This window comes from Acomys russatus, chromosome 7 (assembly GCF_903995435.1).
Source record: "Acomys russatus chromosome 7, mAcoRus1.1, whole genome shotgun sequence".
Classification (NCBI taxonomy): domain Eukaryota; kingdom Metazoa; phylum Chordata; class Mammalia; order Rodentia; family Muridae; genus Acomys; species Acomys russatus.
In genome coordinates, this window is record NC_067143.1 from 3,561,279 (window position 1) to 3,586,652 (window position 25,374).

Consider the following 25,374-nt stretch of genomic DNA (forward strand, 5'->3'; position numbering starts at 1 on the left):
CCTCAAAGCCCACCTTCCAGTGACACACTTCCTCCAACAAGGCGATGCCTCCTAATCCCTGTCAAGCACCATCACTCCCTAATGACCAAGTATTCAAATATATGAGACTATGGGGCCATTCCTAGTCAAACCGCCACAGTTACCAATGCAGAAAGCCTGGGAAAATCATCTAATAATGTACCCCAACTAAAAATGCATTGTTGGTTTTGAACTGGGGGAGAGATATTATGGCATGTTCTGAATATGGGAGGAGCTTCAACAGCATAGCATTGCAGTGTATATCATGCCCCTCATATCAGATACAGTTTTGTCAGGCTTTACCCTAAAATCAATTCACAGACTATAAGCATATTTCTAGCTGAGTCCTAGACTTACTTGAAGAAAATATGAGGAACAGAAGTGAGAATAAATCAACATTAATACTAGATATATTAAAGTGGTCCATGTGCTGTGGCCTGTCTAGTCTAGCAATAGCTGTCTCCCAATGGAAATGCCAAGAATCTAGCAGTTGTTAAGTCCACAGGACTAGATGTCTTAGCTAGTCATTGGTCTATGTTGGACTACAGAAGCAATGGGTTTTCCTGGCTAGTCATTGGTCTATGTTGGACTACAGAAGCAATGGGTTTTCCTGGCTAGTCATTGGTCTATGTTGGACTACAGAAGCAATAGGTCTCCCTGGCTAGTCATTGGTCTATGTTGGACTACAGAAGCAATGGGTTTTCCTGGCTAGTCATTGGTCTATGTTGGACTACAGAAGCAATGGGTTTTCCTGGCTAGTCATTGGTCTATGTTGGACTACAGAAGCAATAGGTTTCCCTGGAGAGACAGCTGAGCATTCTACATCTGGATCCAGCACAGGATTAGCTTAGCAGCAAAGTAGTTGATTTTGTTGGCAAGAGAAGAGCCTAGAAGGCAAAATAGCAAACTTTTTTTTTCTTCCATGTTCTTTTATGTAAGCTGCCACCAGAAGGTAGAGCCAAGATAGGGTGGGTCTTTCCATGTCAAGTGATGAAATCAAGAAAAATCTATTACCGGTATGCCCAGCTGCTTGAGATTTAGTTAATTCCAGATACAGCCAAATTGAAACCAAGGCTAGCCATTACAAATCCACCTCTTATCAGTTTGATACACAATCATATATCCTTATGCCATGCTTGATTTCCAAATTAAAACAATAACCATGCCATAATTGCACCTAATATGATATAACTCTCATACATACAACTGCAAACACATACATATTTCAGAATAGGTGGCAATGTTCCTTGAAGGACATCCTTTTTGTGTCTCATAACATAAATATGAGGGCGACTCATATCTCCATTGCTGTTTCATTATATGATAAGAAAATTGAGGAAAGAAACCACAAGTATTTGCTTAAAATGTATACGTATCCAGAAACATGTTTTTTTAAAATATGACAGAAACTCTCATTTCTGTTATAATCCTAATTTCTACAACTGGTCATGTGACCTTGGCTGGTATTTATGGCTACATTCCTCTTCTACCCATTCTGTATTTCCTCCACCTCAGCAAGCACCTCAACTGGTCTCTACTTTTCTATTGAAGTGATGAGACAGCATAACCAAGCCAATGTACAGAAAAAAGAGTTTATTTGGGGTTTACAGGTTTAGAGTGAGTCCATAAGCAGCATGGCAACAGGCAGGAAGACTTGGTACTAGAGCAGGCAGGAAGGTGTGGTGCTAGAGGAGGCAGGAAGGTGTGGTGCTAGAGCAGGCAGGAAGGTGTGGTGCTAGAGCAGGCAGGAAGGTGTGGTGCTAGAGCAGACAGGAAGGTGTGGTGCTAGAGCAGGCAGGAAGGTGTGGTGCTAGAGCAGGCAGGAAGGTGTGGTGCTAGAGCAGGCAGGAAGGTGTGGTGCTAGAGCAGGCAGGAAGGCAGGGTGCTAGAGCAGGCAGGAAGGTGTGGTGCTAGAGCAGGCAGGAAGGTGTGGTGCTAGAGCAGGCAGGAAGGCAGGGTGCTAGAGCAGGCAGGAAGGTGTGGTGCTAGAGCAGGCAGGAAGGTGTGGTGCTAGAGCAAGCAGGAAGGCAGGGTGCTAGAGCAGGCAGGAAGGTGTGGTGCTAGAGCAGGCAGGAAGGCGGGGTGCTAGAGCAGGCAGGAAGGCACGGTGCTAGAGCAGTCATTGAGAGCTCTCACCTTATCCACAAGCACAATGCTAGCTGGGAGTGGTGTGGGCTTTTGATACCTCAAAGCTCATTCCCAGTGAGGTCAGACTTCCTAAAACCTCCTCAAATATCCACCTCCTGGGTATCAAGTTATTGCAAGATATTGGATCCCATTGTGAACCCAGAGACTGTGAACTGGAAAACCCTGTTTCTTGTTTGGTGTGGCTCAGCCCTAACACACACTTTTAATCCAAGAACTTTCTGTTGATTGTAAACAGGTGGTTATGGTGTGGCTCATCCCTAGCACACACCTTTCATCTCTGTAAACAGGATTGAATGAAGTTAACCTAGGTCAAGAGGCAGAGCAGGAAACCAGAGTAAACAGAAAGAAGGAGGCTTTGAGAGGAAGGGTATTCAAGATGGTGTGGAGAAGGGGAAGGGGCTTTTGGCTTTTTCTTCCTAGATGTGAGCTGAGTAGGAAGGTCAGCTGGGTGCTCTCTCTGCCTCTCTGAACTAGCAAGTTTTTACCCCAGCATCTGGCTCCTGAGTCTTTATTGGTAAAATCAAATGTCTGGGATTCTGTTTTGGTTTTTTGGTTTCAGTTTTTGGGTTGGGGCTTGGTTTTTGGTTTTTGATGTTTGGTTTTTTTTTTTTTTTTTTTTGAGACAGGGTTTCTCTATGTAGCCCTGGCTGTGCTGGACTCACTTTGTATACCAGACTGGCCTCAAATTTACAGAGATCTGCCAGCTTCTGCTTCCTGAGGGCTGGGATTAAAGACATGTGTCCCCATGCCTGGCTCTGGGGTTCTGTTTCTTAAATCAACACCAAGTATTAAAAATACACGAGTTTCCAGGGCCTAGTCTCAATCAAACCACCAGAAAAGACTGCATTTTTTTTTAAAAAAAATAAACTTCATTGGGAGTTATAGAGTTTGTATTTTAGAAAAAAAAAAAGGTCTAGATATGAAATGTTCATTTAAACATGTAAGAAATTATACTTGAGAAAAAGTACTGCTGTTTATAAAAACAAAACTCCAGTCATTCAATTTTACCAATAAAGACTCAAGGCTTCCTCTCACTCTCAATGTTTTCTTCCATGTTCGCTTCCTTTCAACTGGCTACTTGCACTGTCTCTTGCTCTAGGGTTAATTTCATTTAATCCTATGTACCAAAAGCTCTTGGATTAAAGGTGTGTGCTAGGGCTGGGCCACACCACAAGTACTTGTTTACAGTAAGTAGAAAGCTCTAGGATCAAAGACTGATCTATACCACAAAATTGAAATACACTTTTACAGTTCACAGTCTCAAGATTCACTTTAGGAACAAATATCCTGGAATAAAGTATTCCAAAACAAAATTTGTAAAGAAAACAACAAATGCCCACATTTATAGTAGGCTTCTTAATGATAATGCATTCCCAGGGGATAAAAACCTAAATAATCAACTGAGAAAATCCCTTCTACACAGTGGTGAGCTGGCAAGATGGCACGGTAGGTAAAGGTCCTTGCTGTCAAAACTGACCACTTCAATTCCAGCCCCAGGACTTATCTAGTGGAAAGTGTGGGCTGACTCCAAAAGTTGTCCTCTGAGCACTACATAGGCAACACACCACAGGAGTACCCACCCAGGTACACACACACACACACACACACACACACACACACACACACACACACACACACGGAAATGCTTTAATAAAAATTAGATCATATCTGGTTCCATGCTGCTTTGTATTTTTCATTGCAAACTATGTGCTTTACTAGGCATCACAGTATTCCATGAGGTTTGAATGTCATAATACAGCCATTCTCTTGGATTTCTTTTTATTATTACTGTTATTATTCAATCATTTGTTTGTCTGTTTGTATCTATATCTCACTACAAATGCTTGTCTAGCGTTCATGAATGCAGAAGAATGCTAATTCAGAACATGGCTGTTCTAGCAAGAGATCACATCCCAAGACTGTCTAGGTCTGAGTGGTATGACTGGCAAGAGATCACTCCAAAGATCTAGGTCTGCATGATCCTTCTGGGATACAAACCTGCCTTTAATCTAGGAGACAGAGGCAAACAGATCCGAGTTCAAGGCCAGGCTGGTATAGAGCAAATATCAGGTAAAGAAAAGCGTAGATCCAGGCATGGTGATCCACACCTTTCACCCCAAACAAAGGCAAACTTAGTTTGTAGAAGGAAGTTACTCATGTTTGAAAGTGGGAAACAGTGACAAGTCAGAGAAAGACTTGACAGAATAAAATATGCCCAACTCTCACTAGAAGAGAGAAGAAAAGGAAGCTACTTAAGAGGTTGTTTCCAGGCTACCAAGATGAGACTTGATAGCCTATGACCATATACTGGGGAAGAAGGTCCCCCTCAGTCATAGCCCTAGGGGAGGGGAATAGGGTGAAAGCGGGAAGGAGGGAGGAATGGGAGGACACCAGTGATGGGATAACAATTGAGTTGTAATCTGAACAAATTAATAAAATTAAAATTAAAAAATTTTAAAAGAGATTGCTTTACAGAGAAAGGGGGCAGTTTTACCAGGACAGTGATAGAGAGATGGGTTGCAGAGCAAAGAACTCAGGTGAAGACAGAAGGAGCCAGAAAAAGAGAAGAAGCCAGAAGATTAGAGCGGACTGCTGAGTTAGTTTGAAGCCAAGCAGAGCAATTCTGGACCGAGAGAGAAGTCAGATTAAATAAGTCAGCTGGGAGAAGAGTTTGAGCCAGAACAGCTGAGTTGAATCAGCCAGGCCAGAGCTTAGAAAGAACAAGTAAGGGCAAGCTTATTAAGCAGTAAGTCTCAGAGACTGAGAACATTCTAGGCCTAGGTCAGATTGTGCAGAGGCCAGAAACTTCCAGGACTGGGCCTAGGTTAGCAGAAGGAGGCAGTTAGCCTCCCAGGCAACAATTGAGCCAGGAGAATAAAATATAATTTTACACATGAAGACCTAGGTTTGCCCCGCCCCACCCCCAACACTGCACAAAACCGGGCGTGCTGGTACGTGCTTATAATCCCAGGTCCTTGGGATGTGGAGGCATCACGATCAGACATTCAAGGCCATCCCTGGTCACATGGCAAATGAAGGTCAACCTGAAGTGAACAGTGTCCTCTCCAAAAAGAATATCTATAAGACACCTAGACTGAGTCACAGAGCTAGGAGCCAAATTCCTGTGTCAGATTATTGGATGCACACTCTCTTCAGCCAGGATATTATTGGGCTTCCCTTCCCTGGTTTTCTTATTTTCAAAAGGAAAAATAACAGTACCCTCATTCCATGCATAAGAAATAAGCCATAGCCTTTAATCCCAGCACTTGGGAGGCAGAGGCAGGTGGATCTCTGTGAGATCGAGGCCAACCTGGTCTACAAAGTGAGTCCAGGACAGCCAAGGATACACAGAGAAACCCTGTCTCAAAAAACCAAAGAGAGAGAGAGAGAGAGAGAGAGAGAGAGAGAGAGAGAGAGAGAGAGAGAGAGAAAAGAGAAAGAAAAGAAAAGAAAAGAAAAGAAATAAGCCATTGAGGGTGCAAGCCCTTGGAACTTCAGGTCAGGCAGTGTATGAACTTCAGTGTCTCTGAGCCAACCACCTGTTTTCTTCTGGGCGCCTGACACAGGAGTACCCATTGGAAGTATTTCACATGTGGAGAGGGTTTAGGAGGTGCTCTGACACCCTCAGCCCCAGGCCCTTTCAGGATGATGATAGGCCCAGGTAGCTTCTTGAGAGTAGACTTGGAGAACTGAGTGATGAATCAGCTTGAGGTCTTCAGAGTCAAACTGAGCACTGGCGAATTCTAACTGAGGTCCCAGAAGGAGAGGCTAGTGAGGTGAGGAATTGGTGTAGATGAGCTTATTGCCCACCACAGCCGCTGAAACATGCAATGAACCTTGAGTGGCCCCATGTTACACGTAACGAAATGGAGGCCTTGAAGTTTTCCTGTAGGGCTGTTCCAGTTTGCCCTCTGCTGCCGTGGTAAACACCACACCCCACCCAAAGCCCACTTGGGAGGATCTGGTTTATCGGAATAACAGGCTACAGCCCATCGGTTAGAAAAGCCAAGACAGGAGCTCAGGGAAGCAACTTGGAACAGAAACTCTTTTCTGGGAAATGCTGTTCTCCACTTCACACTTAAAACATCCCAGCTCCGATTTAAGATGCTACATGACAACTACTGCCAGGAATGTGCCTAATTTACCCTGCTCAGTAGTTTGCTTTGTATACATTTCTGCTATAGGGTCACACTGTGTAGCCCTTGCTGGCCTGGAACTCGCTGTATAGACCAGGCTAGTCTAGAATTCACAAAGATCTGCCTGCCTCTGCATCCCAAGTGCTGGGAAAACAGTTGTGCTCCACCATGCCTGTCCTAAGATGTTCTCCAGGGTATCTGTGGTTCCGCCTCCTGATACATGGCATTGTTTTTACAGCATCCACAGGGCAACTTCCTCAGCTGCCCATCAGCTCAGTCTCATGGAGCACAAAGAGGGAGAGGAAGCAGCTGCACCTTCTGGTTGGCTCTTGTGTTTCGTCACCACCACAGGGCAGGTGCTCCATCTGCCTGGTGGACTGGCTGGGCTCAGGCTGCAAGACAGATGCGCACTGTGCCAGGTTTATACTGACTAGAGAGGCAAAAAAATAAGGAGAATGACTGTGGAAGAGCATGGTGGTGCCGGGACTGCGATGAGTGGGTGTGGCTGTCAGTGACTTGCTGAGATGTAGTGACTGTGGAAGAGCATGGTGGTGCCGGGACTGCGGTGAGTGGGTGTGGCTGTCAGTGACGTGCTGAGATGTAGTGACTGTGGAAGAGCATGGTGGTGCCGGGACTGCGGTGAGTGGTGTGGCTGTCAGTGACGTGCTGAGATGTAGTGACTGTGGAAGAGCATGGTAGTGCCGGGACTGCGGTGAGTGGGTGTGGCTGTCAGTGACGTGCTGAGATGTAGTGACTGTGGAAGAGCATGGTGGTGCCGGGACTGCGGTGAGTGGGTGTGGCTGTCAGTGACGTGCTGAGATGTAGCAGACAAATGAGCAGAAGTTGATGTTTGCGCAAGATTAACTTTTATGTCATTTGTTATAACTTTGACATGCGGTGACGGTTGGCTGAGTGTTGCAGGTTATTTGATCCCATTGTGAACCTGGAGATTGTAAACTGGAAAAACTTGTTTCTTGTTTTGTGTGGTTCAGCCCTAACACACACCTTCAATCCAAGAACTTTCTGTTTATTGTAAACAGGTGATTATGGTGTGGCTCAGCCTTAGCACACACCTTTCATCCAAGAGTTTTCTGTACACAGGATTGAATAAAGCTAACCCTAGGTCAAGAAGCAGAGCAAGAAAGCAGCTGACAGGGAGCAAACAGAAAGAAGGGGCTTTGAGTAGAAGGGTATTCAAGACCTGTGGAGGAGAAAGAGAACGGGCTTTTGGCTTTGTGTGTGTGTGTGTGGGGGGGGGGGTACTTTTAGCTTTGAGCTTTTGGCTCTGGCTTTTGGTTTTTATAACTTTTGGGTTTTTTTCTCTTGGCCTGTCAGGTGAGCTAGCATTTCCTCCTAGGCTGTCAGCTGAGCCAGCAAGCTTTTGGCCTTGGGCTTTTCGCCTTTTGGCCTTTGGCTTTTAGCTTTGAGCTCTTGGTTTTTAGCTTTTTCCTTCAGGACATGAGCTGAGTAGGAAGATCAGCTGGATGCTTTCTCTGCCTCTCTGAGCTGGCATGTTTTCACCCCAGCATCTGGCTCCTGAGTCTGTATTGATAAACTCGAACAGTTTGAGATTTTGTTTTTTATAACAACAGCTGAGCCTACTCTTTTGGGACCCCCGCCCCACCCCCACCCCCCGCAAGGCTGAAGCTGCATCTTTAGGCACAGAACTCTGGTCACAAGGGCACCACTCCTGCGGCTCATTCTAAAGATGACCAAGACCGTCTGTGAAGCCGAGCAGGATGGCATATCCCTCCCAGCCCCTGGGAGGCAGAGGCAGGAGGATCGCAGCAAGTTCAAGGCCAGCCTGGTCTACACAGAGCTCAAGAAACTTAATTTGATACTGCACACAATCTTTTATTTTATTTGAATACTCTAATTTGGCCTATTTATTTATACATTCGACTTTACTGGATGCTCTCACTGTCAACTCCTAACTCCCCGTGTTCATCTTTATTTCCTTCTCCACCTAGAGCTACACTGTTTTCTACATATGCAAAGTACAATAAATAAATAATAGACAATTAAAAACACTTATAATTTACAAACTGACCCCCCCACCTCTGGTGACCATTAAATGCTCAGTACCACATTTATTATCCTCACCTTTAAAGATTTAATGTAGTTTCAATTCTCATTTCCCAACAAACCTGCCTAGTTCTTTCTTTCTCTTCTTTTTTCCTTTCTTTGTGTGTGTGTGTGTGTGTGTGTGTGTGTGTGTGTGTTTTCTAGGTTTTCTTTAGAGGAAAAATCTTTTAAGTCCCTTGAAAAAAGAAATAAATGGTATTTTAATAATATGCAATATCACAATCTCTTAGAAATAGATGATATATGCATACAGGTGGGAAATAAATCCTCTGACAATGTGAGACAGCCTCGGCCCTTTCACTCTACCACATTCCACAAGCTTTCTGGCTGTGGTAGAATTAACACACTATCATGGTAGTCTAGGTATCACTGTATGTGGGAGTGTGGCGACAGCTAAAGGAACAGAGCCTACAAGACAATTCAAGGAGTATGCAAGCGGTACCTTCGCAAGTGGTAGCGAGCATGCGCTTCGCCATCCTCCTCGGGGGTGGGGTGGGGGATCTAAAAACCTTGATTCACAGTAAAACGGAAGTGATCTACAGCGGTCATTTCCGCTTAAATCTCCGCGCAGGTCGGTGTGTTATTGTTGCCCGGACAGCACCGAGCTTCTAACACGAGCGCCCATGGGTGGAAGCGCAGGGTCCGGAGTGCTGTGTGCGGAGCTCTCTGCCGGTGCAGTGCGAGGTGAGGGGGCGGGGAGGACCGGGAGGACGCTGCGCTGCTGAGCTCTGTTTTGTGCTGCGTGACAGCTGACGCGGCTGCTGGGGGATGCCCTGGTTGAGCTGGGGTGGTAGTCTTGTGGGATTCGGGAGTTCAGGGTTGCTGACGGTGGCGATGGAGCCCCATAAGCCTGGGGCTGGCGTCTTGTATGGACGATCCTGCTGCTTTCTGACCCAAGAACGAGAAGAGAAAATAATAGCTAAAAACGGAAAATGAGATTATTCGTGTTTGGGCTCAATTTGAGAATATGCAAAACAAACGTTTTAAACGGCAAATCCTAATCCCTGGGTCCACTTTACATGAGGGATAAAGTGCATTGCCGATGAGGCGGGTCAATGCTGCCTCTGCGGAGGACCATATAGATGGCCACAGAGTCAGTGATTCGCACTTCACCGAATGATGCTGTGCCCTAATGGGAAGTTCTTTGGGCCTCACTGTTGAGGTTATTCAAGGTTCTCTGGAAAGCTGTAAAACTGCCATTTCTAGCGAACATTTCTTGGCTGTCAAAGTAGTAATGTTTTGTGGAACTAGGCGTGTCCGTGTTAACGCTGTGGTTAAATTAGTCCTGTTGGGTGGAGAGATGGCACCGAAGATAAGAGCACTATTTGCTCTTTCAAAGGTCCTGAGTTCAATTCCTAGCAACCATATGGGACTCATAACCATCCATAATGAGATCTGGTGCCCTCTTCTGGCGGGCCAGGCACACATGCAGACAGAACATTGTATACGCAGTAAATAAATAAATCTTTATTAAAATTAATCCTGTTGTCTCCTCACTGGAGGTGACTGAAAGTCCAGGACATCATGAGTGTGTCCTATTTACCGTGAATAGGTAGACATTGTGGACAGGGGGGAAACGCCTTGGTGTTGAGGGCCTGGTGGCTATGTGCAGGGTTTCCAAGTCAGGAAGTGGACTAGACCACTGAATTTAAGGGAAGAGAACAGGATGTCTGTGCCTGAATAGATGAATGTGAAAACATCTAGAAATGCAGAAAGAGCCAGGAGTGGCCATCACGATACCACACTGCAGGACATCTCTGCTCTCAGAAAGCAGGAAAAACCCAACAGGTTTCTGGGTGCTGAGCACACGGGGAGCCGCATGAGATAATGGGACTGTGTGTGCTTTAGAGTAGGGAAGAGATGCACTGGGCCCTGCTTCTTCCTCTTGGGGTGCATTCTAGAATGGCACGTAGCCATATTTGTCATGTCTAAAGAAGAAATCGCTATGCTAATTCTTACGACATGGCTGGAGAGTTCTGTATACCACGGTTAAAAAAGAGCTTGGCCACAATGGCTCACACCTGTAGTCCTAGCGTCCAGGAAGCAGAGGCAGTGGAACTCTGTGAGTTTGAGGCCAGCCTGCTGGTCTTCATAGAAAGCTCCAGGCCAGACTAGAGCAGCACAGAGAGGACCATGTCTCAGAAAGTTGGGGTTAGGGTGGCCTGCATGCGAAAGGTCTAACAACACTCAGAAAGGGCTGGAGAGATGGCTCAGAGGTTAAGAGCACTGCCTGCTCTTCCAAAGGTGTGGAGTTCAATTCCTAGAAACTACATGGTAGCCTCACAACCATCTATAATGAGACCTAGTGCCCTCTTCTGGTGTGCATGCAAGCAGAACACTGTATACATAATAAATAAATTAATTTCTAAAACAAATAAACCAGAAAAAAAAAAGTACCCAGAAAAAGGAGCAGCCTGGGAGAGCTTGCTCATGCTTATGTGTATTTATATGCAGGCTCTGAGGGCAAGCTGAGCTTCGTATCACTTCAAATCCTCAACGCCCATGGTACACACCTGCACCCCCACTCGCGAACAACTAGGTCAGTACCTCCTCATCTCACAGTTCGAAAGCACAGGAGCTGCAGTGAATCCTTCCTTAAATTTAGTCCGAACTATGGTGTTTGGTGTTTACTTCAAGAAGGGGAGTTGTTTGGGTTTTGGTATGTGTGTTATTATGTAGTACATGCCTGTGGGTGTGGCTGTAGGTACATGTCTCTGTAAGTGCACATGCCCTGAGGCCAGAGTTAGCTAGTGAGTGTCCTGCTCCATCACTCCCAGCCTTATCCCCTTGAGGTTGGCTCTGTCACTGAACCTGGAGCTAGGCTGATAGCCAGTGTGCCCAGAGCTCCTCCTCTCTTTGTCCCACACAGCGCTGGAGTCACAGGCATTAGTGGCCAAACCTGCCTTTTTTTTTTTTTTTAGGTTGCTGGAGATTCGATCTCAGGCCCTAGTGCTGGTGCAGTAATCTTTCTTACCCACTGCACTCTCTTCCCAAGCTCCAGACTGTGGTTTTGGGTTTTCATTTTCATCACCCTGTTCAACACCAGGGAAGGACTTCTCTGAACTTTGTTGTACCATGTCTATGCTGTGACTGTCTTGGGCCCTCAGAAACCCATGGGCAAATGTTGGCTGAGAACACAAGGTCATTCTCTCTCTGGGGCTTTCTGCTGTCTCTTTAGGCCTAAGTCAGGCCACATCATCCAGGCTGTGGGATTTTCTGCCTCTCTGCTCAGCTGCTCTCCTGGGAACCTCTGGACACTCACCCAGCTTCCAGTTCCTGAGAAAACTGCATCTGCCAGTGAAGAGGTCAAGAGAGGAAACATACCTGCTGACATGAATTTGTCCCAGAAGCCCCAGAGACTGGACCCACAGGAACAGGATGGGTCAAGCAAGGTAAGCGAGGTAGAGGCCCGCTGTCTAGTTCTCTAAAACTGGAGGACAGACACGGGAAATGGCAGAACTTGGGCTCCTCAATCCAGAGGCAGCCAGCTGAGCACAGGGGCCAGTGCTCCTGCACCTCCAAGACTTTCATCATCCTGCCTCCTGGTGCTTAGATTTAGATGTAGCCCTCAAGCCTGTGTCCCAGCCCCAGAGTCCTCAGTCTCATCTCATAGCCACGGTCATTTTGTGAGTATCTTGAACATTTGATGTGGATGCCTGGTAGGTAAGTCTTAGAGACCATGAGTGTCTGATGATGCCTTATCAAAAATTAACATAGAGTTTAGTGTTCTAGAGGCAGTGGGACCTGGGAGAATGGATCCAATAAATGAGGTAGACTAAGGTCTCATGCAATACCCAGCTTTAGTCTACGCATCAGATAATTTATACAGTGAGGATAAAAGGGAGCGCATGAGTAAGGGGTCCGATCACAAAGGCGAGCCTTATGTGGCAGGCAAGCCACACTCAGCAAAAACATGTTTTTCCATAGAGACATATAAACAAATAGCAATACCCAGTTATGAATAATCAGAAATAAACTCACTCCCATACACTATTCCTGGGAGGATCATGAAAACATATCTCAAGAGCAATTCCATGTTTTTTGAAGAAACTTGGGTCACATGATCTTCTATTATTGGACCATGTTCTGACAATATACCATTTATTACTTACATATGAAATAATTTGTCAGCATATGTGCACATGTTTTACAGATGCCCTGGAAATATTTCTTTAGCAACATTATCTCTGACTAGATTCAGCTTTCTAGGTTGGGAATCAGTCCCTTAATTCTTCCTGAAGTCTCCTGTACGTTGCACACATCCAAAGCTTATTTTCTGTTCACCCTCTCCTCTGAAAATCCTATCATTCAAATTTGATTCTCTACTGTATTTAAGTTTTTATTTTTATTTTTTTAGATATTGTTTTTGTTTGGGGGGGTTATATATACACTCAGGCACGGTGTCAGGAAGTCAGGGGACAACTTGCTGGAGGCTCTCTCTCTTTGCACCATATGTATCTTGGGAACTGAAGTCAGCATCAGGCAGGGCAGCAAGCATTTTTACCTGCTGAGCCACCTCCTCCACCCTGAGTCTCTATTTTTAAGTTTTTGGATTTTTTTTTTTCTGACAGGATATTTGTTTTACTTCTGACCTGTCTAGTAATTGGGTTTTTTGTTTGTTTGTTTGTTGTGTTGTTGTTGTTGTTGTTGTTGTTTGAGACAGGGTTCTCTGTATAGCCTTGGATAATCCTGGACTTACTTTGCAGACCAGGCTGGCCTCGAACTCACAGCGATCCACCTACCTCTGCCGCCCAAGTACTGAGGTTAAAGGCATGTGCCACCACCACCTGGCCCTGTCTAGTAATTGTTATTGTTTTGTTTGTTTGCCTGCTTGAGACAGGCTCTCAGCATGTATCCTCTCTGGATGGAACTCACTATGTAGACCAGTCTAGCTTAAACTTGTAGAGAGATCCACCTGCCTCTGTTTTCAGAGTACTGGGATTAAAGGCATAGACCGCACCTAGCTGCTCTTGTTGTTTTAAAGGGAATTTCAAGCCTTTTTCTTTTACTTGCAATATGCCTGTCAGTGAGTTGTCTTCTGGTTTATGGATGAACTATTTATGTCTAAGAATACTGTTGATATTTTGACATGTGAGTTACTGAATTGATGAAAACGAAAATTAATTCCTCAAGCTAAAATGAAACAACCCAGTTGATTTTGTGCAAAGTCTTCAGTCTCCTCCTTCGTGTGGTTCTCAACCTGTCATGATAAGTCTCAACTCCATTGCGCTGCCTTCCCCCGAAGTCTTGAATAATGTTGGCGCTAAGCATCAGGCAGCTGATTCCTTTTTCAAGTATTAGTGACACCCCTGGTCTGGCTTCTTTGGGGAAGAAAAATCTGAGTGTACAAGAGATGGAAGGGTATTTTTTACAAACTTTCTTAACTTCTGAAATATTTATACTAAATATCATATGATAAATATTTATGCAATGTTATTTATATAGTATGAAATAGAAAATTATGGAAAGCCTAATGATATGTCACAGGAAAGAATCACATTGCTGTGTCATGGCCTACTCCTCAGTGATGAGTAACTCAGAATGGACTGTGGTGTGTTACAGAGTCGCACTTCGTGTTACATTGTTGCGCTTTCACGTTACAGTGTTGTGCGTTGTGTCACACTGTTCAACTTTGTGTTGTATTGTTGCCCTTTGTGTTACAGTGTTGCGCTTTGTGTTACAGAGATTGGTGTCCTTTGAGGATGTGACTGTGGACTTCAGCCAGGAGGAGTGGCGGCGCCTGGACCCCGCCCAGAGACGCCTGTACCAGGAGGTCATGCTGGAGATCTACGGCCACCTGTTGGCAGTGGGTGAGCACAGCTGGCCTGCGGATCCAAGATGGGCCTCATTGAAAATAGTTCCTCCATCTTGTAGAATATGATGGGATATCAAGAGTGTGTCATAGTTTCCCCCCATGGTTTGTCCTGATAATTCATTACTCTTGATAATCCAAGTTAATTACTCTGTGCCCAGTTCAAAATACTTATTTTTTTTTTCCAGTGAGCCAGTGCAAAGCTCATTGGATGACCTTTAAAGCTACATATGCACTGAGCAAATATTCTTCCAATTAACAGGTTACTCCATTCCTAGCCCAGGGGCCTTCTTCAGGATAAAGAAAAGAAAGGAGGCACAGATAGGAGAGGCTAAGTCCTCACATCAGCCATGTTGGTGTCAAGGTGAGTGGATGTGACCCAATTGGAGGTAAATGTCACTAGAGAGCCATTATCAGTCCTTGTCACTCATCCGTTCCCCTAGTGGTAGGCACCAGGGTAGCTCCAACCCCCCATTCCCTACAGCTGCAGTGCTTCCTAAATAAGGACTGGGAGTGAGGACAAGCCTCTCAGAGGTGAATAGTGGGCAGTGGGCTGCCTCATCCTGGAGATGGCAACACCTACGTTAACTAATTCAACCATATGCTCCTGAAGGTCTACACAAAAAATTCGTATTTGCACACCTTGTTTGTCCACACTGGGGATTGCCAAACTGGCATCAAAGAGCAGATGAAGGAAATTTAGTGATGGTTGATGAGATAGATTAATGTGTTATTAGGGAGGAAATTGGTCTTTTTTTTTTTATGTTAACCGTGACTCGGGGTGCAGGTGATGTCTGTATCAGTGGTAGAGTGCTAGCCTGGCATGTACAGAGCCTTGAGTGCAATTCTCAGTATGGTGGAAGTATAGGCAGGCAGGCAGACAGACAGACAGACAGACAGATGTGTTAACATTGATAAGATACATTAGTGAGATACAGAGCTTTTAGTTATAATTGGACATTTTTAAAGCTAATTTTATTGTCATTTTCTTGTAATAGCTGTCATGCTTTTTCCTCTCCTGGTCCTTTCCCCAGTGATGTCCTCCAGCCCCTTCCTGCTGATCCCATTCCTATGCCACAAACTGTCTCCTTTCTGCCTGTATGTCACATGTGTTCCGCCTGTATGTCACATGTGTTCCACCCGTATGTCACGTGTTCTGCCTTTATGTCATATGTGTTCCGCCTGTATGTCACATGTGTTCCACCCGTATGTCACATGTGTTCTGCCTGTATGTCCCATGTGTTCCGCCTGTATGTCCCATGTGTTCCACTGCTCGTTTTCCTTCTTCCCTTAAGCTCCTTTCTCCTTTCACAGTCCTTTTACTACTTTCACTATTTACACACAACATATGTGCATGCAAGCACACACACATACACGGGGGGGGGGGGGGGGGGGAGGAATTAAAATGTGGAGTTTATATATAAGAAAAAATGTGGTAATTTGTCTTTGAGTCTCACTTAATTCACCTAACATAATGATCTCCACTTCCACCCATTTTGCTAGAGTTGTCATGATTTCATTTTTCTTTATGGTTAACTGAAATGCCATTCGGTATGTGTTCTACATAGTTTTAATGCGTTCATCTGTTGAGAGACATCTGGTTCCATTTCTTAGTGCTGCAGTAAATATGGCTGTGCAAACATGTCTGCTTATGTTCCTATAGAGCCCTTCAGGCATATAGACGGGGGCAGTCTGGCTCGGTCGTATGGTAGTTCTGTTTTTAGTTCTTTGAGGACCTTCCACCCTCGCTATCCTAGTTTACATGCCCTGTGGCAGTGGGCAGGGGTGTATCTTCCCTTGTTGGCATGTGTTGTTTGTTTCTTTTAATAGCCATTCTAACTGGGGTGAGCTAGAATATGAAGGAAGTTTTAAATTGTATTTCTCTGACAACTAAAACTATCAACATATTTTCAAATACTTATTGGCCATTTGTATACCATTTGAGAAGTAGCCATTAAATATAGTAGCTTTTTTTTTTTTTTTTGGCAGTTCTTAACTTTATTTGACCCTCAGCAGGTTAGTTCTCGTCCACATTGACCGTCTGTAGATTCTTGAATGTGGTAACAGGCACGTAGGTTACCAATGTGTAGAGCTTGTTGGGGGAGTCCTCATCTTCATTACGCTTTCTGGACAAGCGTACTCGGATGCGATATGGAATGTTCCTCATTCCTTTGGCCCAGACAGCTTTGTTGAGCCTGGTGTCTAAGCGCACATCTGGAGTCCCCGTCTCCTTCATGGCAAATTTCCGAATTTCTTTGAGCGCCCGAGGAGCACGCTTCTTGAAGCCCACTCCACGGCTGCGCTTGTGAATGCTGATGGTGTACTCTCGGGTCACCTCCTCGGTGATGGCGGAACGGCCCCTCTTCTTCTCCTCACCCTTCTCTGCAGGAGCCGTTCTGTCGGGCTAAAGCTGGAAAGGCTAGTAGCTATTTCTTGATTGGAGAAATAGCTTGATTCTTTTATAGTTCTTCATATAGACAGACTATAAGTTAATCTATAATTAGAAGATCTTTCTGTCTCTGAACAGAGGAATGCATTAGGACAATATAGAACATATATCTAGTGGGATTTTAGTTAGCCATAGAAAAACTGACGTGGATCTCGTTTCATTTTTTTTTAACAGGTTGTCCCTGAACAATTTGCTAAAGATGCTTATTAATACATTCTTGAATATGCTTTGAAATTTTTTTTCTTAAGATATTTTGTGTCCATTTTTATCAAGGAAATTATTATGTAGTTTCCGTTGTTGTTGTTGTTGCTGTTGTTGTTGTGGAGTCCTTCCTTATCCAGTTGTGGTATTATATACCAATACTGGCTCCATACAATGTGTCTTTTAATGTTTCTCCCCTTTCTATTTTATGGAAGTTTAAGGAGTACTGATGTTACCTGTTGTTTAAAGATTTGGGGAGATTCCCCAGTGAATCTGGTCGTGGGCTTTTCTTTGTATGGAGATGCTTTATTTCTGCTTGTTATGAGTCTATTTTGTTTATATCTTCTCTATTTAATTTACTTGGGTTGGTTTCTTTTGTTGTTTTATTTTTGTTTTTAAGACATGGTTTTACCATATAGCTCTAGCTGTCCTGGAACTCACCCTCTAGACAAGGCTGGCCTTTAACTCAGAGATGTGCCTGCCTCTGCCTCTCAAGTGCTGGGATTAAAGACGTGCACCACTACACCCAGCATGATTTTTAATATTCATAGGTCACACATGACTAAAATTTTAACCATTTATTCTAAAATTTCCATTTTTAATGTAGGATGTCCAATTATTCACTCCCCAGTAAATTGCTGTGTTTCTTTGCAATCAGTTGTAACGTCCTCTTGTTCATTTCTAATTTTATTAATTTGGGTCTTCTTTCTCTGTCAGTTTGGCTGGGAGGTTATTTTTATCTTTTTTTTTTTTTTATGTATATGAGTGTTTTTTCCTGCCATAAATATGTGCACCATGTGTGTGCAGTGCCCACAGATGCCAGAAGAGGGCATCTGATCCCCCAAGAGCAGTGATCCAGACAGTGGTGAGCTACCATGTGGGAGCTGAATCTGGATTCCCTGGAAGAGCAGTCTGCGGTTTTATCAGCTGAGCCATCTTTTGAGCCCCAATCTCATTTGTCAATTTGTTTCCTTCTGTGTATTGTTCTGTTGGTTTTCATTTCATTAATGGCTGCCTCTTTTTTTTTTTTTTTTTTTTTTTTCCTCTCCGCCTAATGCTTTGGATTTTGCCTTTTTCTTCGTTTTCTAAGGCCTTTAGTTACACTCTCTGATTTCTTTAATGTAAATCTGTCAGATATCAGTTTTCTCTTAGAGCTGTCTTAGCTGTATCCAAAACTAGCGGTAAGCTGGCATCCATCTTCACTTTATTCCAGAAGTGTTTTAATTTCATCCCTGATTTCTTTGTGACTTACTGTTAATTCAAAATGCACTGTTCTGGGTCCATGTATCTGTGCAGTTTCTGTGGTTTCTCTTAGTGTTGGTTTTTAGTTTTACTCCATTATGGACTTTTAAGACACAGAGAATTGTTTCAGGGGTTTTTTGTTTTGTTTTGGTTTGTTGGTTTGTTTGTTTGTTTTTTGAGACAGGGTTTCACAGTGTAGCCTTGGCTGTCCTGGACTCGCTTTGTAGACCAGGCTGGCCACAGCAATCCGCCTGCCTTCTGAGTGCTGGGATTAAAGGCAGCACATGGTCTTCTTTCTGAGAAACTTCCATTTTGGTTGGAGGGAATATTCTGTAGGTATCCCTTAGATGTATTTGATCAGTGTTTGGATTTTTCTTTGTATGTACATGTGTGTATCTGTATAAATATATACCACATGTGTGGGGGGCAGGGGGGTCCACAAAACCCAAAAGAGTATATTGGATCCTCTGGAGCTGGAGTTAACAGGTGCCTGATGTGGGTGTTGGGAACTAAACTCCCGTCCTCTGTAAAAGCAGCAAATGCTTTTAACTGCTCAGATATAATATGAGAGCAGAAACGTAAAGAAAGCCCACTGTATGTGTAAATTGATGTTAAAAAAAAAAGAAAAGAAAAGAAATATTTTCTGGTCTTAAGTTGTGGTTCAAGGACAGAATGCTTCCCTAGACTGAGTAAACTTCTGTCTCTCACATCATATATCCATGTGAATGGCATGAACATATGAGTACTTAGCTAGATGAAAAAAAATGAGCAAAAGGCATGAGTTTGCTTTTCTCTGGAAATGATGACGTCCTCTGCTCTGGTGTTCTCTTTTCTCTTTCAACGCTTGGCTGCCCACTGAGGCTACCTTTTATCAGCCTTGTCAGTGTCTTCCCCTACATCTTCCCCTACTAGGTCTCCTACGTAAATAAAAAATGTTGCCTTTGTCCAAACAATCTTCCCCGCCGTGAATTGAAGCTGCTTTATTACTGGCTGTCATTCAGTGTCCGATGTGGTGGCCTGGGTCCCGTCTCCATCAGGCTGGTCCAGGTGCTACTTGCTTCAGGACAAGAATGAAGGGACCCGGAGGTCAAAGGTTCCAAAGTTCTGTTTCTTGTTCAGGGGCAGATTAGGGTGCTCAGCCTCCCTGGGGGATGTGGAAAATGAGTTTTCCACTGAATGGTATGGTTTAGCTCTTTCAGAATGAGATGGCTGGTACCAGACCACAGTGGACACTCGGGAGCTCCACAAGCCCGTGATGATGGCAAAGTGTCACAGCTCCTTCTTTGAGCTGCTGTGCTAAACACAGCAGAGGAAGCTGTTTAAAAGCCCATGGCAGGCAGAGCCCGTGAGACACAGGCCTGGCAGTGCCTCACTGGCTGTCAGCAGCGAGCTATCAGCAGAGGTGGAGCAGGCCCCAGCAGCTGCAAAAGGCAGTTCTGCCATTGCTGCCTGACCACTGGGCATCCACCCACCACCCGCCAGGAATATATGGAGTCTCAGACAATTATGGTGAAGGAATGGCAAGCCCCTCCCCACCCCTCTCCATCCCCCACCTCCGCCCCCCACTCCCCCTTCTTCCCTCCCAGCATACCAGCCAGCCTTTATTTATAAACCTTGGGCAGTGGGGATGGGTTTTGAGAATTAGCGTGTCTGATTTGCTAGGGCTAAAGGTGCCAGGATACTTAATCTACATACAGTGCTACAGCGCCTCATTTACATGCAGTAATACAGGGTCCTATCACAAGAAGGAGAAAACATTACTTAATTATCCTACGTGTGAGGAGATAGCTTCTAGGTATAATTAAAGGTCATTTGCTGGAGGCAAGGATCTGTTCAGCATAGGGTGCAATACTTCCAGGAATTCTCTGTGTGTGAACACGTTACTTATCAGGAAAGAGTTGGGCCTGTAATTTTCCTTGAGGCCTATGTGACACTCTTTACACGCTCATGAGTTACCAGATCAGGGGGAGTGAGAACCCCACTGAGAAAGTGGAATCCACCAACTTAGACCAAGCACAAATGGGCATCTGGAAAAGTCAGACTTCAACCTTATGCAGCAGGGTTCCACAACTGACCTAAATATTCTTCTGTAAAACAGGGAGAGTAGCTATAATTGTTTCATAAGGTGGTCTGGGGGATAGAAATGAGTTGGGTTTTATCATAAAGAAAAGTTGCCTGGCAGGAAGTGCTCTATAGCTAATGTTTGGCATATCATAAGGGGTGTAGGAATGTTCCACTCACGGTTATAAGTACCTCACAGATGCTTTTGTGCTGTTTGTTAACTCTATGTGATTCCTCACCCATCTGGCTCATTATTTATATTCTTTCATCTCTTTTCTTCTCCCAGAAGCGGAATCAAAATTTTATACCCCTCAGCAGAAAGCTACTGAGAATGCAGCATTTCAAACTAGTAAGACAAGTGCAATCACAAGACATGGTTTGTGGCGCTCTATTTTAGAAGAACTGTGGCAAGTTCCTGACCCTACAAAAAGAGGTCAGCAAAACCAGATCCCACCCCGGAGTCCTGGTGCTTTCCTCAACAAGAAAACACAGAGCCCAGACAGAGAACGTGAGCATAAAGAGCCTGGGAGAAACACTCTTTTGGTGTCCAAGCTTCCTTCTGCACAAGAGACAGCTCCAAAGACACCTGTGAAATGTTTGAAGCATCCCCTTGAAGCAGATGATGAGGAAGATCAAAGCTGTGTCACAAAACAGCTTAAGGACGCTGTTGCAACTGCTCAGCTCTTCACACAAGACTCTTTTAGAGCTAGCTGTGCAGTTCCTCGTGATGGACAGCATTCCTGCAAAGGTAACCAGTGCAGAAAAGTTCCCATCCATAAACAAGCTCTCACACAGCAAGAAGAGAGAGCAGATGGATGCCCTGGTTCTGGAAAGGTCTTCTGTGACGTGTCTGCTTCCTGTAAACATCAGGCAAGTTGCGCTGGAGAAAGACCGTTCGTCTGTCACAAGTGTGGGAAGGCCTTCCTCCAGAAGTCGGAGTTGACCTCCCACCAAGAGACTCACACGGAGAAATCGTATGAGTGTCCTGACTGTGGGAAATCCTTCAGCCGCACATCCAACCTGCAGGTCCATCATCGGATTCACACCGGAGAGAAGCCCTATGAGTGTCGTGACTGTGGAAAATCATTCAATAACACCTCCCAACTGAAGGTGCATTATCGAATACACACAGGCGAGAGGCCTTACGTGTGTCCTGTGTGTGGGAAAGCCTTCAAGCAGAAGTCGATCCTTAGCACGCACGAGACGATTCACACTGGGGAGAAGCCTTACCAGTGTACTGTTTGTGGGAAATTATTTAGCTGCACCTCCCGACTGAAAGTGCATTATCAGATCCACATGAAGGGGAAACCTTATGAATGTGGAGACTGTGGGAAAGCCTTCAAGCGAAAGGCGAGCCTCACCGTTCACCAGAAAATCCACGTTAGACAAATACACCACGTGTGCAGTGAGTGTGGGAGAGCTTTCAACCAGAAGTCCGAACTCAGCGTGCACCGGAGACTTCACCTGGGGAAGAATTCTCATCAATGCAATCACTGTGGGAAGTCATTTGCTTATGCATCCCAACTGAAGATGCACCATCGCGTCCACACAGGGGAGAAGCCTTACAAGTGCCGGGACTGTGGCAAATGTTTTACCTACTCATTCACACTGAATGTGCATCGGCGAACTCACAAGGTGGAGAAGCCTCACAAGTGCGGCGTCTGTGGAAAAGCCTTGGCTTCTAAGTACCAGCTTGAAGAGCATGAGCGAATTCACACGGGAGAGAAACCATATGTGTGCTCTGAGTGTGGCAAAAGTTTCCATGGTAGGTCAGGTTTCCTGAGACATCAGATAACTCACACTAAAGAGAAACCTTTTGTCTGCCAGAAGTGTGGCAAGGCCTTCTTTCAGAGGTCACAGCTGACATCTCATCAGCAGACTCACACAGGAGAGAAGCCCTATAAATGCCGCTACTGTGGGAAAGCGTTCAGTCACACATCCCAACTGACGGTCCATCATCGAATTCACACCGGGGAGAGACCTTACAAGTGCAACCACTGTGGGAAGTCCTTCAGTAACTCCTCCCAGCTGAAGGAGCATCTCCGAATCCACACTGGGGAGACACCTTACGCCTGCGCTGAGTGCGGGAAGGCTTTCAGCCGGAGATCATCCCTCAATCTGCACACCAAAATTCACACTGGAGAAAAACACCATGTATGTAGCGAGTGTGGGAAAGCCTTCAGCCAGAAGTCAGTACTTCAGACACATCGGAGGATCCACACTGGGGAAAAGCCTTACAAATGCAGCGAGTGTGGGAAAGCCTTGGCTTCCAAGGGCCAACTCCGAGATCATCAGCGAATCCACACGGGCGAGAAGCCCTACGTGTGCCCTGAGTGTGGCAAGGGCTTCTTCGGTAGGTCATCTTTGCATCGACATCAGGTAACTCACACTAAGGAGAGACCTTTTGTCTGTCAGAAATGTGGAAAGACCTTCATCCAGAAGTCAGCCCTGACGTCCCATCAGCAAATTCACACGGGCGAGAAGCCCTACGTGTGCCCGGAGTGTGGGAAGGGCTTCTACAATAAGTCATCTCTGCCTAGACATCAGATCACTCACACTAGGGGGAGATCTTTTGTCTGTCAAAAATGTGGGAAGGCATTCCTCCAGAAATCCGTGTTGAAATGCCATCAGCGAACTCACGCTTGCAAGAAGCCGTAGGGATACTGTAGGAAGCTGCTCCATAATCCATCCCACTGATTAAGGCCCCTCGGCATATCCGCATGGAAATGCAGGCAGGGTGGGAGGTCATGCATCCAGCCATGCGTCCTAGCTGGATGTGCAGCACTGGCTTCATACTGGGCAAAGACCCTCTTGGGTTCTGAATGTCGAAAGGCCTACAACAGCATGGCCGATTAAAATAAATGCCAAGCACTAATAGAACAGACGCAGTTCTCTTAGGCTTGGTTTTTGTGTGAAACACGTTTCCAAGAAATCATTTCATAGTCTGTAAGCATATTCCTAACTGAAGTTTAATCCTTAAATTACTTGAAGAGAACTTACAGCTTCTGTACTTTAAAAGATCTAGAAATACACTGCTTGTTCGTAAGCACATCATCTGTGAGAGACATTTGCAGTATGATTACGGACTTCATCCTAGGAAGAAACCGTAAAGCAACGGGCTGAGAAAAGTTTCTCTATAGAAAATGGCAGGCCAGGAGTGGTGGCGTACACCTTTGTTTGTTTGTTTGTTTGTTTGTTTTGTTTTTTGTTTTTCGAGACAGGGTTTCTCTGTGTACCCTTGGCTGTCCTGGACTAACTTTGTAGACCAGGCTGGCCCTGAACTCACAGCGATCCGCCTGCCTCTGCCTCCTGAGTGCTGGGATTAAAGGCGTGAGCCACCACCGCCCAGCTCAGGTGCACACCTTTAATCCCAGCACTTGGGAGGCGTGTGTGTGTGTGTGTGTGTGTGTGTGTGTGTGTATGTGTGTGTACATGCATGAATGCCGCGGCACATATGTGAAAGTCAGAGAACAATTTGTGAGAGTTGGCTCTTTGTTAACAGCGTTCCATTTAGGTCCCAGGAATTGAACTCAGGTAGACCTGATAACATATGCCATTAACCACTGAGCCAGCTCATGTCCACTTAGGGATTTTTTTTTTTAATTTATTTTTATTTCTTGAGACAGAGTCTCATTATGTAGCCTTGGCTGGCTTGGAGATCACCAGGCTTGTCTTGAACTCACAAAACCCATATGCTGATGTCTCCAAAGTGCTGGGACTAAAGGCAAACACTACCATGCCTGCTTGGATTTTTAAATAAAGTTTTATTCAGTATGGCTGTGTTCATTTGTATATATTCTGGGGATGCTTTATTGCTCCAGTAGCACACCTGAGTAGTTGTGGGAGACACCATGGGGTCTCCCAGCTGCTGATATTCACTATCTGCCTCTTCCCAGAACACACTTGTCAATATGTGACATATGCATTACTATTCTCATAACCATATCCCTGTGTAGAATCTTTCCTTTTGCTTTATAAAAGCCAAGCTGCATATCTGTGTGTATTGTTTTTCTACATATCTTCATTGGCAGCATGCTATTCCATGAGGCTGAAATACCATTATCCAGAGCCAGTTGTGGTGGTGTGTGCCTTTGATCCCAGCACTCCAGAGGCAGATGTACACAGAACTTTGTGAGTTCAAGGCCAGCCTGCTCTACATAATGAATGCCAGTTCAACCAGGGCTAGAGAGATTCTATCTTTAAAAAAAAAAAAAACAAAAAACAAAAACAAAAAACAGTAACAAAAAGATTTGGAAAGAATGAAGGAAAGTAATTAGAATTGAGGGGAGGCAAAGAGAAGAGTAACTGGGTTAAACTAAAGCAGCAGTCTGCTCCGCCCAAAGAAACACACTTTGTGATAACTAAGAGAAAGTGCCTGAGCTGCTCTGGTCCCTATGAATCATGGCTTAATGTTTAAAAAGACCTAGACTGTAAAAAATAAATAAATTAATTAAAAATAAAAATAAAATAAACAAAAACCCCATGCCAATAAAGACCTGGGATAAGGGACTGAGCGAGACATGCAGTCAAATGCTTTTAAAGTGTTTAAGCAGAATGGCTGTCGCCTTTGTTGACCAGTGGAGGGAATGTAGAGTGTTGCAAACATAGTGTTGCGGGCCTGGGCTTTTGTTGTGTTTGGCTTGTTTGATTTGTTACATTTTTGAGACCAGATTGCACTATGCAGCTTTCAGAAGTGCTTTCTAGATTTATGAAAACTAGACCTACCCGGTGACCCAGCTGACTACTCCTAGATACACACCTGGGAACCTGTATCACACTACAAAGATATTCACACACCCATGTTTTACTACTGCTCTCTACACAATAGCAAAGAAATGGAATCCGCCTAGGTATCCATCAGTAGGCATGGATAGGTGATGAAACTGTGGCATAAAACAATGGGATGCTATGGATCTCGCTCACATACAGATAGCAGCTTCTGATTTTATGTAAGTGCAGCGTGAGCTCTGGCTCTCCTTAGTGGCTCATCACCTCCATGAGGCAAGCGCTAGTTATGAATTGTGATGTAAGTAGTATTGGAGATACAGGTTTGTCAAAGGGGCTGACAACCCATACACTGAGAACCCACACATTGTTCTAGACGAGGCAGGGTTAGGATGTGTTTAGCCTGGGAATAACTCACACAGTCTTTGGCGTTACTTTCATCCTCTACATCAGGTCTACTGAGGTATTCGCTACAGCACTAGGTAGGTGATGTCACC

The 25,374-nt window shown here is 44.8% G+C and overlaps 2 protein-coding genes and 1 pseudogene across 2 annotated transcripts in view; 2 read left to right on the forward strand and 1 right to left on the reverse strand.

The window, feature by feature from the left end:
- LOC127192381 (zinc finger protein 260-like) overlaps positions 1 to 11,351 on the forward strand; it is a 55,737-nt gene extending 44,386 nt beyond the window's left edge. Inside the window, 2 exon segments of the mRNA XM_051149667.1 lie at positions 8,959 to 9,071; positions 11,309 to 11,351. Coding sequence (XP_051005624.1) covers positions 8,959 to 9,071; positions 11,309 to 11,351 — 156 coding nt within the window.
- A 106-nt stretch (positions 11,352 to 11,457) lies between these two features.
- Positions 11,458 to 22,833, forward strand: LOC127191363 (zinc finger protein 585A-like). The gene is made up of 4 exons (XM_051148432.1): positions 11,458 to 11,779; positions 14,071 to 14,197; positions 14,462 to 14,563; positions 20,439 to 22,833. Exons 1-4 carry the CDS (start codon positions 11,501 to 11,503, stop codon positions 22,808 to 22,810), a joined length of 2,880 nt encoding a protein of 959 aa, XP_051004389.1. The 5' UTR covers positions 11,458 to 11,500; the 3' UTR covers positions 22,811 to 22,833.
- On the reverse strand, positions 16,179 to 19,534 carry LOC127192329 (60S ribosomal protein L31-like; annotated as a pseudogene).
- Positions 22,834 to 25,374: the final 2,541 nt, after the last annotated feature.